The sequence below is a fragment of the Grus americana genome, chromosome 11 (assembly GCF_028858705.1).
Source record: "Grus americana isolate bGruAme1 chromosome 11, bGruAme1.mat, whole genome shotgun sequence".
NCBI classification, from domain to species: domain Eukaryota; kingdom Metazoa; phylum Chordata; class Aves; order Gruiformes; family Gruidae; genus Grus; species Grus americana.
This window is the reverse complement of record NC_072862.1, coordinates 22805800-22820276: the sequence shown is the minus strand read 5'-3', so window position 1 is coordinate 22820276 and position 14477 is coordinate 22805800. Positions and strand designations below refer to the sequence as shown.

The following is a 14477-nucleotide window of genomic DNA, read 5'->3' as shown; positions in this document are numbered from 1 at the left end:
AAGGTTCTGCATGAGCAAAGCAAAAGCTGGCTAATATCCTTGTATGGACCATATGTAAAATCTGGGCTCTGACTAATACTCTTTTTTCTTTTTTTTTTTTCTTTGATCTCACATTGCTCTTACAGAAGGGAAAGACTACTCATTTGTACAGTGCCAGCCATAAGCCTAGGCTCTAATTTTACAAGTCATTAGCCACTCCCTGAAATACTTTAGTTTGTAGATACTCAGCATAGGGAAGAACAGCAGCAAAAAGTAGTGATGATGAACAAAGGCACATGTAAACAGCTGGCAATTTTCTGTTTGTGCCACTTTTATTTTAACTGACTATAAAGGCAGATTTCAGCCTATGGAACAACCTGACAGGCATAGTAACTAACTCTTAAAATACCCTGCTTTGCTAAATTGAAATTCTGTTTAATTTTGTTAAGCAAGATTTAAGCGGGTTTTGACTATATGCAATTCTGAACCACGTACCATGAAAATAAGAGTTGAGACAAAGAGTAAAATATGGAGCTAGAGGTTACAAGATTTTTAATTCAAAGCAGGTAACAGCTGGGCAGTAGGAATATGAAATATCCGATGGCCCGGATTTCTGTCAGTATGTCCAAGGTTTGGCATCTGAATGGTAAATTTCTTTGGAAGATGATCTGTATTGCCAGTTGGTTCTTGTCTTTTCAGTGAAGTTTCAAGTCTGCCTTCGTTGGGAAGCATGGTGTGGATGCATTTCCACTGAAGAATTTGACTTAGCCAAAATTACTAGATTGAAGACACAGTTACTTTGCCACCGAGGATATTTGGTTCTGTATCTTTTTTTCTCTTGAGAAAATTGAGTTGTAATAAGAGCAGTTGGTGTTCTGCAATCATTCTGTAATTCACTGTGCTCTTCTTTATTAAACCAGTATTCAACATTCTTACTTACATTTAGAGATAGTTAGAAAAGTGAATTCTCTAAACTTTACGTCAAGTTCAGAGAAGTTTATTTTATTTCAGTGTGGGATACATCCATGTAAAATGGCACCGGAGTTCTCTTGAGTTCTAGTCTCTGTGTTTAAGTTTTGGGAGGAATCTTTTTGGTAGTTGAAGAGTAGTTGTAGATACCACATCTGCTACACTTACATGGGCTCATGTGGTGTTTCTTTAAATCAGGTAATTTGTCTGCTTTTTTCAAATGCATTAGAAATGGACTGCTAAATTCTGCTCTCAAACCTGTCCATACTTCTTTCTGACAGTCAAAAACGCAAATAAAAAATCTAATAGATAGTATATTAAGATGTCTTGGTCATTGTTCCATGTTTAAGTGGAGCATCCTATTATGTCATTAGGGAAAGATGACATCCTTTCTACATCAAGGAAATAATTCTGCTAATTAAGTGAAATGAGTCCATAATACTAACTTCACCTAAAAAATATTTTCCCTTTCTAAGCTGATGCTGTTATGAGTGAATGATTAAAGTTGCATCTGGTCCAGTGTTTGCGTACTCACATTTAAGGAAGAATTTCTTTTGATGGCCTGCTAGGAAGAATCCTAAAAACCTGAGCTTGAAGTAGAAGTTCTGTCTCTATGCTTCATCATTTTGTATGAACTTCTAACATGTCTCTGAGTTAATATCCTACCTGTGTATGTCAGACTTGGTTAACTGATCCTGCTACATCTGTAATGTGGGCCTTTGTTCTTTGTCTTGATCAGAGATGCAGAATACAACAGCATGTCCTGTGTATGACCTTACCTGTAGAAGAGAGCTAGCAGCTGAGCCACTTACTAGATCTTGTGGACATTCTGTTAACCTAAACTTCTCCAGCGCTGGCTCTTTGTTCATCTGCTTTAAGCACCCTTCCCAGCATATACAAGAGGCTTGCACTGTTTTCTGACTCTTGGTGTTGGCTCTAACAGCTAGAATTGTTTCTTTCAGTATGAACCTCTTCTACCAGTGTCTGCTGCTATTGAACTGATACTAGTGGAAGACGTAAAAGTGAACCCTACTGATGTCTCCATTTACAATCACCCTGACATACAGGTAAGGAATTATTCTGCAACTTTCTAACTGCAGGGAGGAAAACATCAAAAATTATATGATGTGCGTAAGGATACCAGTTTTAGCAATGTACTAGAAAGATACAGTCTAATTGTGGATGCTTTGCTGGTTTTGCAGGCAGAACTTTTCATCAAAGAAGGTTCTGGGTATTTTTTCATTAATACCAGTGTTGCAAATGTTGTAAGAGTGGTTCATGAGGAAACTCAAGGTATTGCTTTGGTGAGTAAAGTACTTTGTTATTTTATGTCTTTTTGGTGATCTGAGTATTGTTCTGCAGTTTCATCACTTGATCATTTTCCAGTATATGTGGATAGAGAGGCAGTAACTGAATCTTGGATGTGTTTGCCTGTCGCAGTCAAGCTTCAGGCAGGGGATCTTTGCAGCAGCAATTTCAGGTATAGGAAATTATTTCACTACAGTTGTGATGCATACATATACTCTGTACAAGATAAAATTTAGTACCAAGTTGTTCTTTACCCATTACAATACTGCAGTGAAGTGTTCCCGATTTCATAAACACAAAATGAAAAATAATGTGACAGAATTATTCAGAAGTGTTACACAAAGGTTAATTGGTTTCTAGAATAATAACAGAATATTTGTTGTAGGCCAGTACTTCTGAAACCTTCAAATACTTCTTCTAGTGGTAATTCAGGATATTTTGCTATCACAGTATTTCATTCTGAGTTTGCAAATAAATATCTATTAAAGAGTTGACTTCTGATCTCCCTATTAAGTTTTTAATGCAATTTTCGACTAGAAGATGCAACTATATTACAGTTGGTAGAGTTGTGAAATAATGATGATAAAGATGGAATTTTTTTCATTGTTGAGAATATGGAAAGTATTGGTGAAACATTTTGATTGTCTCTGTCGAAAGTGTAAGGTGGGAATATTTTTCCAAGAGTCAGGTAGCACAGAGTTGGGGAAAAAATAGAAGAGATAAGCTTATTTTTGTACATTAGTACACTGTTTCAACTCTTAATAGTTTTTAGTCAGATCTCCCTCATGGGTTCAGCAGTGCTTTAACAACTGATGTACACAAGATGATTTCAGAATAGTGAACTTCAGTGGAACAACGCCAGTGAGATAGACTTTGTGAAGTACAAACAGAGATTTATTTTAACTACCTGTCAGATTAAAGGAGTGAAAACTCCACTTGTTAACATGTTTTAAAACCATTAAAAAAACAAACAAACAATCAAAACCCCCACATTTTAAAAGTTTGTTAGTCCTGCATGCGATGCTTGAGTTAAATCCCAGTATTGCCAATGGATTTTTTTGTTCGATGGAAGCCAGCAGAATGCTCTGTGTAGAAAATTAGCAAATTCCGGTCTGTGCCAGGATGATGCCATGGCAGGTATCAGTGGAGCCCAGTTGATACAGGATGGTTTCATAGTAAACTATTCTGAGACACTAAATTCAAGCTATCTATAGTAGCGATTCTCAGACTTTTTCCTGGAGCTGCCAAGGATAAATTCTATACTTCTTACCTTCCTTTTGACAGAGCAGCTTTTCTGGATGGGGGTGGTAGTATGGGGGAAGAATGAATAGAGGCACAGTGAAACATCCTGCATACTAGGGGCCACTGGACACCTAACAGGAGATGAGAACAGAAGAGGTAGCTGAGACAGGAACAGTTTTCTAAGTTGTAGTAGCCCTGCTTTGCCTTTTGGCCCTCTGCTCTGGTAGCGTCTTTTCTCTGGTCTCCCAGCCCAAACTGAGCTCCATTACATCTTCCTCCCCGTGGTCGTGCTGGCTGCTTCCTCTTGGCCACATCACCTTCTCTGCTTTCCACGGCTGTGTGTTAATATATGCCCCCGGCACCTGTATTAGCCACCCACTTTGGGAAGTGCTGCTGTTCTGAAAGCTGACATTTATTAAAACTTTATATTCCTTTCTATTTTGAGGCAAAAGTAAGAGTGATGCCCTCAAAGAACAAAATGTCAGCTCTTCCCACTGCTCTTACTGCTAACTCCTGTCGTGCTGCCAAGTAATGCTATGAATTATTTTAAATTCCTTTAAACTGGGGGGCCTGGCTGTCCATCACCCCTTATTTCAGAGTCCATCTTCATAAGCCAGATGAGAGCATAGAATAGGACACCAGACATCTGAGCTGTCTCTGGTGAAAGTGAAGGAGCCTGTGAAGGTGAAGAGAATAGTTGGGATCGTCCCTGAGGTGCGTGGCAAGGTCAGGCACATTGCAAGAGAAGTGTGAAGATAATGTGAGCAAGGTGTAGATGCGTGGCCTTGAGAAAATAAAGTGTGCAGAGATGGCTTTGGGATTGGTGCCTAGTTCTGAGGGCTTGTATTTGTGCGCAGAGGTCTGTTTCTTCATTGTCTGATTCTCGCTGTATTCTGAGAAGTGTAATGTGTACGCTCTTTGTATACAAAAATAATAAAATAATAGTTGTATCAAAGAAATACCTGATTTGTCAGACGTCCTCTTGGGAAGATATACCACCAGATTTTGGCTATTCATTCAGATTAAAAGCAGTAACTAAAGTATGAATCTTGTAGGAAGCAATACCAATGCTTTATAAGCATAGTCTCTATCCTTGATTTTTTTTTTTCCTAATAATTTTTTTTCACCTCACAAGAGAAGTTTCATTGCTCTGAATGATTTGTTATGGGGTTTTTGTCCTTTTGATGGCAGAAGGGGAATAACAGGATGCCAGACTGCTTCTAGATTAAGATATGTTTATTCAGTCACTGTCCAGAGGCCATTTGCACAAGCTCAATAGTATGATACTTTTTACGTATGTTTTACAACTTTACTTTTGCTTCGGTGGAAGAATTATCTGTGTCTAAGGCTTGGGAACTCCTGCATCCACCTATGCCTGCCCTGAAAGTGATATAAATTTTATCCTGTGAAGGACAGACAAATGAAAATAAGAAGTGCTATAATAGAATTTTCTTTTGGCATTGCAGGTGCAGCCTCTGCTTCCAGGATCAGTGACTGTGATGATTCACGACTTGTGTTTGGCTTTCCCTGCACCAGCTAAAGCTGAAATTTATGTATCTGATATACAGGAACTTTATGTCCGAGTTGTTGACAAGGTTAGTGGCTTTGAAACCAGCATTATTAGCTGATCCAGATTGCCCCAATTCCTTGTGCTGATCGTGAACATGAAGGCGAGACATGTACAAGATGATATGATGTAGTGGTTAGGGCCCTCTGCTGCAGCTGTATGACCTTAGAGAAACAGTTTGATCTCCCTGTGCTTCTCTTTCTCCCTCTCAAATTTATCCTTTTAGGTTATAAGCCTTTCAGAGTGTTAAGCGTCTCTTACTTCACATTCGGTGTGGCAACAATCTCAATTTTTGCATTTACACAGCAAAGTAAATTCATAATTTATATGAACACACTAATTTACATTTCCTGTTGTTTAAAGTGCATGAGAGCAATTCTTTTAGGAGTAGGTTTTGCCCCAAGGTCATTTTCCATATGTCATGTTTTAAAAATGAACACAAAAAAAGTCCAACTCATTTTACTTGCCAGCTTGGGTGCGTCTCATACAAAATAAGTGTTGATATTTCTGGATGTTTTAATTACGCCCTTGCCAGCTGAAAGACCTGAATTCATTTATTTAATTTGACACTAACCATTGCTGGCAGGGATTATTCTTTAAAATCAGTGCTAATCTAACCTTAGGGCTTTATCTCTAATACCCTACTAAAAGCATAATATAAAATGAAAACATTTAGGCTAATAAATAAGAATAGTCTAAATGAAAAATGACTGGATGTGACTGTGTTTCAGGTGGAGATTGGAAAAACAGTTAAAGCTTATGTCAGAGTTCTGGATGACTCTAAGAAACCTTTTCTGGCGAAATACTTTGCTGTCATGGATCTAAAACTAAGGGCAGCATCTCAGATTGTTTCACTTGTGTAAGTTAATGGATTTATTTTTTTTAATTAATCTGCAAATACGTTTATAAGCAGAATAAGCAAAAAATGAGTGAAGGTATTGGCTTGGAGGCATGGTAGTATACAATGAGGTTTTATTTATTTTATTTTTGTAAAGTTTTCATTACCTGTTAAATGGTAAAAATGGTCATTTGTCAGGAAAACTGCCTAAGCTAACTATCTATATCTTGTTGACTGATGAATGAGACTGTATTCATATGCTGTAATATTTCGTGGAGCCTTATGCATCTTGGAAGCAGTGACTTGACAAATAATGTCAGGTGAAGAACTCTGTTTGTGAAGACATACCTGATGTTATCAAACTCATTCTGTCTGTTATTAACCTTTTAGAAACAGATAGGCTAAATTATCCTACTGCCTCAAAGCTCCTTGTTTTCCAAGCTCTAATCTAGTTTTTTGGACTGTTGATTTTTAGTGTTGAGGTACTCAGTAAAAATCATTCTGCTTTATGTGGGGAAGTGTGTGTGTGTGTATTTGCATACACCATGGAGTTCTGCTTGGCTGTATCTATCCCGCTCCATTAAATAGTGTCAAGGGATGTAATCAAGGCTTGTGCCACCATTGTCCATACTGGTCAAATTCTTAGTGGGCTCCCTGGCAGAGTTTTGATCTGTACCAGCTAACGCTCTTGTTTCACTTCCATTTCAGGTATTTCATTTTAAGATAAAACACAGGCTACAAAGAGCCATTTCATGATGTTATATGTAGAAATGTGATGGTCACCTTAATTTTGCTTAAGACATAGTCACTTAGTCATCCTGTATGCACTAAATAAGTCCTTTGCATTTGTTATTCATGTAATTTATTCAATGAACTTCTCTATTTTAATGTTTCTTTCCTACAGCCCACTCAGTGAAGCTCTTGATGACCATACTGCTGCTTTCCTAGTGCATGGGATGGCCATTGGTCAGACTAGTCTTATGGCAACTGTTGCTGACAAAAGAGGACAAAGAATCAACTCTGCTCCACAACAGATTGAAGTAAATAATTTCAGATAAAATATATGCGTAAACAAAATCTATGTGATGACAGCACAGGAACAGTATATTACAGTTAATTTATAGTATAGTAATTAATTTGCCAGAATGACGTTTACTTTTTCTGTACAGAAGTTACTCAAATGCCTGTCTGTTCCAGATTTCACAATATTTTTTAACTGCAAGTGATGAGTTAGGTTTCTGCATGCTCAATTTATTGTAATTAAGCAAGTGAAGACCCAGTTTTACACTTGTATGTACTGTTTTGTGACATAATTGATCTGACTGAAATAGTGTGAACAAAATACTCATATTCCTGTTCTTAGGTTTTTCCCCCATTTAGACTACTGCCAAGGAAAGTGACCCTAATTATTGGGGCTATGATTCAGGTAAGGCATCTTCTTACATATTTTCTTTCTTTTGTAATTTCTATTTTAAAATAAATAACTTAGTGTTCAGGAATAGATACTCAACTTGGCGATTTAGCTGCAGTCACACTGCATATTCCTCCTAGCAAGAACAGTTTCATTCTTGAGCCACCTTCTGTTTTACTGTATCGTTGGATCAAAGGTTTTGTATTTATTTATGTCAAGGGAGTGTCAGGTTTTCCAATGTTAAATACCAGCACAACATTAATAAATCTGGCACCTCCATGAAATGAAGCATTGTGGGCTAGTTCTACAAACCGATACGCATAGCAGAGCTATACCATGGTGAAGAGAAAGTGAAGTAAATTTTTCTTAAACTTTCTGGGCTGGATGTGGCATCAGCCTGTCACATTCTACAAAGCACACAGTCCACTTTTCTGCTTAGCTCATGTATTTCCCAGTCCAACATCATGCAGGGACCAGTGTGCAGGAGAAATAAGCTCTGAGATGCCCTGGGAAGGTTCAGACAGCCGTTCCTTACTGAAGACATTGTGGTGCTGAGCAGGGAAGGGGTGTGTCCTGTAACATTAACCAGAACAAATATCTGATGGGTTAATTTTAGTTCTTCTGTGTGCTGTTAATTACAGATCACTTCAGAAGGAGGTCCTCAACCTCAATCCAACATAATTTTCTCCATCAGTGATGAGATGATTGCATCAGTGAACAGCACCGGACTGGTCAGAGGAGTGGCAATTGGGAATGGAACGGTAACAGGAGTGGTGCAAGCTGTTGATGCAGAGACAGGGAAGCTTGTCGTGGTGTCTCAGGTAATGCTTTTGATGTTGTTTGGGGCTGAAAGAGACTCGCTCTAACTCATGGGTTTGGCTCAAAAGGGGTGAATAGTCTTTTTGCATTTGTAATGTTATCTTGTGCACTTGATTCCTGGTTTCCTTAAGGACATGAAAAATCAGTGGTTGTTGCTCCCTGGCCTGTGAACTTATGCATTTGCTGACACAGATAATACTTTCAACAGATAGTTAAATCTTGCTGTATTTAAAACAAAGTTCTGCTGATAACCTAGGGAGACTTTACGAATGGTCTGATATTTTTAGAATTGATTAGTAAATCCAGAAAAGCCCATCTAAAGAAGCCTTTCTAAAACAGCAGAAGGTTGTCCTTGCCTGCGTCACCTTATGTCAGTAGAAGTCAGAAGGTAAATGTTGCCTTCTGTTGACAAATGCATTGTCTCTCAAGCTATAGGCAGGCTGTATAGAAAGCTATCATTCCGTGCTGTGGTCTGAATCCATCTACGACGTTTAAGCAATGAATCCCTGATACTCCATCAGAATCTCTGTCCATATAATTTCCTACTAGCTGAGCGTAAGGGAGCTGTTGAGCAGGCCTATAAGGGGGCACAAGTCCCTGGGACTTGCTTGAGACTAAGAACAATACAACTTGGGCCAAATCTTATGGCTCTTCATTTGAGGTCAAGGCAGGACAGCTGCTGCACACCACAAAGCTCTGCTGCTTGAAAGATGTCACCACAGGCCAAGAGTAGACAAAGTAATTTAAAAAAAAAAAAAAAAAATATATATATATATATATATGTGCGCGCTTTGTAGTGCGGGGGCAGCAGTCTGCCCTGATGCTGTGGCAGGAAGCAGAATGAACTTGAAAGCAAAATCTACTGCCCGTAAGGTCCAGGTCTGACCTTTCCTCCCCAGTATACAGTAGGAATAAAATCTATCAGCAATGTCAGGGTATGTGAAGAGGAGACAGCAGAGTATCACAGATACCATCTTTTTATTCTTGATTGCCCCATTTGCTGCTTACCATTCGCATTCCCTTCTAATTCTCTCAATGTTTTCCTTTACCTTCTGGGATTATTCATCCCTCTTCTCCTGGGGACCCCTAGGATCTAGTCCCTTGCTGTCTGTCACCTCTCAGCTCTATCATTCATGTCGTTAGTAATTTTGAGCAGAGCTTTTATTTTTTTAATTCAGGTGGCATTTTTAAATGTCTATCAATTTACAAAGTTAGTGCTTTTGTAGGTTTTTTTACAGTCCTACTGAATTGTGTCCATCTGTATTTTCTGTGGTAAGTCATATGCAAATCAAATGGCAGTAGTGATTAAATAATGGCAAAATAGTGAACAGATCCTGAAAGTGAACTCTAGTTCACATTTGACAAGTGCTTACGATGTCTTCCCTTCCTCCTTTTTAGGACAAAGTGGAAGTTGAAGTAGTACAGCTGACAGCTGTTAGAATTCGTGCACCAATTACACGAATGAAAACCGGTACACAGGTTAGTTATTTGTGATTAGCTTTTATTGCCTTAAAATTTTGACCTGCAAGCTGTTACTATTCTGATTAGGTCATCTGATAATACCACTCCAGCTCCGAGTGGTGACCTGCTCTGGGGTACCACTGCTGCTGCAGGAGTGAATGTGCTGTCAGTGGAGAAGCTCCAGAGCTGAACATATTAAAAGAGAAATCAGGACAAGTTTACCTTGTACACCAGACTGATTTTTCAGAAATTCAGGCCTTGCTGTAGAAGCATCATTTAATATAGAGAAGAGTTGAAAACCCCTGTTTTGTGTTTATATGTCACGTTGTCTGAATTTGGAGAGTTGGAAGGGGAAGGCTGATGTCCAGAGCAGAGTTAATCAGGGAGATCATCTAGACAAAGATGTAGAAAACATAAGAGTATATGACTTAACTAAGATGAAGTGATTTGATGCTACAAATAGGACAAATGAATTATTGAACTCATCTTTTCTGATGGAAAACTGGTACTTGGTTTTTGTAGAGCATCTAGCAAATGAGAATAAATAAAAATTTGGGTTTTGATTGCAAGTTGGTGGTTATTTGAGTCTTCTGCATGATATATCCTTGCAACATATACAGCAGCCAAACCATTTTCTTCATAAGAAATACCATCTCTTGATCAAAGAATTTTAAGTTTAATTATATTTGCTCTGTGCAGGTTTGGCTAGCATTCTAGAATTACATAACTTGGTTTCTCTGTTTCAGATGCCAGTTTATGTAATGGGCATCACCGGTAGTCAGACTCCTTTCTCTTTTGGCAATGCAGTACCGGGCTTAACGTTCCACTGGTCTGTCACGAAGAGGGATACTCTGGATATCAAGACAAGACACAGTGAGGTGAATTGTGTGCATGTGTGTACTTGCATGTAAGTGTATCTTGGGGAAAAGGAAACTGCCACATAATGGGAATTGAGAAAATACTGTTCCTTCCACTTAAAATCAAAGAGCAATTGTCAGCATTGGGTGTTGTCTTTCCTCTGAATCAATGTCAGCTCTTTTCCATGAGTAAAATTTTAATCACTTTCTCCTGTCCAAGGCTTCTTTTCGGCTTCCTGCAAAATACAACTTTGCAATGGATGTTTACGGCAGAGTGAAGGGAAGAACAGGCCTGAAAGTTGTTGTGAAGGTCCTTGATCCTGCAGCCAACCAGTTTTACAACATGGCAAGAGAACTGTCCGATGAAATCCAGATTCAGGTATGATGATGTTCCTCACAGTTAATGTTTTAATATCTATTTCAGAGCTGAATTAAAGTCTGTATTTGAAGTCAGGAATTTGAAATGCAAAGGAGTAGTTCCAGTTCTGGTTTATCTTTGAGCCCTTACTCTTGTTTGTGTAATGTTCTGCTATTTGGAAACATCCAAGTTCCCCAAGTGTTGGTAAGGTTTACACTGAACAGTCATGTGCTGGTGTGGTGCCTGAATGAAGTTCAGGAGTTAGTTTTTCTTGTAGACCACCTAAAACTGAGGTGACTTGTGGATAAGCAGTGTTAGAGCTGTAAAAGAACTTTGGTGCTGTAGTTCCCCTCTGCACAATAATGCTTCTTGGTTTTAATGCTTATCTCACATGTCTATGCAAGCATGTTATTTTGGGTCAGGAATTCACTTCTGAAATGAATCTCCTGGTTGTTCCTGCTTGCCATGCTTTGGGGAGCAGTTTCGAAGTATGCGAACTGGATTTGTTTAGATGGAACAGAGCTGGGAAATGTGCTTGAGGAGTGCACCTCGTGGGGATTCAGTTTGTGGGCTCAGACTCGGGGTACTCTAAAGTAGCATGGGTGAATGCAGGGTCTCCAACACCATTTCACTTGACAAATCTGCTTCTTTTTTCATGCTGCTTTGTAGTATAGCTATAGCCATAGAAATGAATGCTCTTCATAATAATTGATAGAAGATACTACCTATCCCATTCTCAAACATTCATGTTTAATTTTCATTTTTTTACCATACGTATTATACAAGGTAAAAGAAAAAAAAGGTCGTTATAGTGTTATTTGGGATTTCTTTTGTTTTGAAGGTGAAATAAATGGAAATAAATGACTTGCTGCACACAGCAGTAGGCAAAAATGCCTTTTATTTTCCAGGTTTTTGAAAAACTTCATCTAGTGACTCCAGAAGTAGAAGCAGAGCAGATCTTAATGTCACCAAATTCCTTTATTAAACTTCAGACAAACAGGTTAGTGAGCAGTTTTCATACTGTGATTTGTGTCACCAGTTTATCAAAAACGTAAAGTGATTTTGTTTGAAGTAAGCTGTTTCAATCTTTCAAAAAGAGTATCACAGTAGATCCGTATAATACACAACTTTTCTGGTGATTAATAGTATCTTATCTGTACTCTTGAGCTCTCTCAAGTCTTGTATTAGTTAGATTGTAGCTGGAAAATTAATTCAATATTTGGAACTTTTAGATCCTTATTTTAAAAGATGCTGAGCCAGTTAAAGCAGTAGCCTGCTTCCACTAGAGTTTTTTATGGGTGATCGAGGGTTTATGGAATATACTTCTCTCTATTTCTTACACAGAGGCTATGACTAGATTTTGAGATTAAAATGTCCTTCCAAATGAGAAGTTGTTTTTACATAATCTGTTTTCAAAGACTGCCATTTCAGACTCATTTCAGGCCCGACATTTGGTTTTCCTAGCATAAGAATGCACAGATACAGACAATAGGACGTACACTGAGAGGGAGTTAGTTAAGTTTTTTAAGGGGAGGAAACCATTAGTTCCACTGGAGCTCCAGTGACCATGGTCAGCCAGCACCTGCTTTTGAAGTTATGTAGGAGCCTTGTCATTTGTAGTCACTTACTAATGTTGTTTTGCTATCTCTTCTGAGCAGTTTTTCTGATTAATTAGTCATTAAGTTGCTAGATATCAGTTTGTACATTTCTTTGTCCCATCACCTTCCCTATCCAATGTTGGGGTCCCTATGTCTGAACTCTACCACCAAAAACAATTGCGTTATTGCCAAGAAAAGGACAACTAAAATCCAGCTTTAATGCTTTTTTCCTAGGATAAAGTAGACAATTTGTATGTGAATGGAGGAGCTTGGGAGGAAAAAAAAAATCATTTACAGATCTTGTAGATGATGTGATAAGTGATACTTAAAAGTAGCTAATGTCTCAGAATGTCCACTAATTAGTTTATGTATTTACTCACTTTATTAATATGCAAATACCATGGTGAGAGTTATTCCAAAAATTAACCTTGTCTACAAAACCATTTCCAGGAAACTGATGAGATCCACTTAATCACGTCCCTGACTTTAATATCTGCATTGGCCCTGGCAGACCAATCTCCCTCTAAATATCGTTTACAGAAAGCGATGGCAGAAGTTGCGTGTTGTAGCCTTAGCCATTGTTATTTGGAATCAAGTTTACATCAGTGAATGATGACACTGCAGGGCAGTGGATGGAAACTAGATTTCAATACATGCGTAAACCCAGATAAGACTTCTTCCAAGTAAGCTTGAATGAGAACTTGAACTTTTCTTTCTTAGACTAGAACACAGGCTTTTCAGCTTTTATTGCAGACCATGGAAAAAACACACACCAAATAGCAATCTTTTAGATTTGCATAATATATTGGTGTAAATATGGTTTTACTCATTTAATGCAGTGCCCTATTTCTTTGTTTCTCTGTTCTGTTTGTTTGTTTTGTTAAGGGACCGAGTGGCTTCACTGAGTTACCATGTCCTGGATGGACCAGATAAAGTTCCTGTTGTAAAAATTGATGAGAGAGGTTTCCTTAACTCTGGGTCTTTGATAGGATCATCAACAATTGAAGTGATTTCACAAGAATCATTTGGCATCAACCAGACCATTGTAGCTGCTGTTAAGGTAGTATCGTCTCTCTCTCTTTCCAGTGTTCAGTTAGAAGTATGTCCTTACTACAGCAACAGGGATGGTTCACTGCACATTTTGAACTTGACTTCTGAAAAATGTGAACTATAAGAATTAATAGTCAGTTCTGAGCTTTGAAAAAGTTTAGTGTACTAAACTAGATGGGTAAACATTAAATCCCAGCAAATTAACTTCGGTACACTTTACAAAAAGGCTTTTGTGTGCATGTGCCTTAAATGCTTGAGAAAAAAAAAAAGAGTTTGTCCTAAAAATTCCTTAGAAGGCTGATAATTAGAGAAGTTCAAATGAAAAAGATGTTAATGTCATAAATGTGCATTCTGCAGTTTGTGAAAAAGGTAAATGTCATCTAGAGTAATGACTATCAATGCAGCATCTGTTGTGAGGTACCTAAGTGATACCTAGATTTTCAAGATATTAGAGCTGCAACTGTACAGTGCCCAAAGTTTTCATTTTCTCTGCTGTTTCCCAGCAGTTCAGCTTTCACATATAATGAGAATGTCTGCATGGGAGAGGCTATCTTATCAGATGCAATAATTGAGCTGCTGTTGCCTGTATTTGGTGAGCTGGTAAGGAGCATGTCCAAGGGTGCCCCATGTGCCTAAGCCACACTGAAATGCGGATGCTTCAGGGAAGGACAAATCTGTAGCAAAACTCAGCAGTTTGTTTTCAGGCTAAAGGAAACATCTTTATTTCGCAAAACTGCGTCTGTTGATTGAATGCTGTTATGTGAAGTCTTATGCATCTTACTGATTGGGCACTTAGGACATAAGGGAACGCATGTCCTTCATTTCTGTTCAAAAGTCCTTGTGCCAAAAACTTTCTCCATCCGGCAATGTGAGCCTTGAGATACCCACTGCTCCACTTCCTGTTACCCCTTTTTACTCTGTCAGCATCTTTCCTATGGCCCAGCTAAAGGAGAAAGACATACAATTGAGCGCTGATGTTAAATTATTTTTAAGTTTAATTATTATAATCACTGTGAAGTG

At 38.3% G+C, this 14477-nt stretch overlaps 1 protein-coding gene across 1 annotated transcript in view; it reads left to right on the top strand.

Annotated features, from left to right (window-relative positions):
- NUP210 (nucleoporin 210) overlaps window positions 1-14477 on the top strand; it is a 65214-nt gene that overhangs the window by 37019 nt on the left and 13718 nt on the right. The window contains exons 19-30 of the mRNA XM_054838574.1: window positions 1911-2015; window positions 2151-2252; window positions 4965-5093; window positions 5797-5924; window positions 6808-6943; window positions 7267-7329; window positions 7956-8135; window positions 9532-9612; window positions 10341-10472; window positions 10672-10830; window positions 11718-11809; window positions 13293-13467. Coding sequence (XP_054694549.1) covers window positions 1911-2015; window positions 2151-2252; window positions 4965-5093; window positions 5797-5924; window positions 6808-6943; window positions 7267-7329; window positions 7956-8135; window positions 9532-9612; window positions 10341-10472; window positions 10672-10830; window positions 11718-11809; window positions 13293-13467 — 1482 coding nt within the window. The remainder of the gene's footprint in view (window positions 1-1910; window positions 2016-2150; window positions 2253-4964; window positions 5094-5796; window positions 5925-6807; window positions 6944-7266; window positions 7330-7955; window positions 8136-9531; window positions 9613-10340; window positions 10473-10671; window positions 10831-11717; window positions 11810-13292; window positions 13468-14477) is intronic.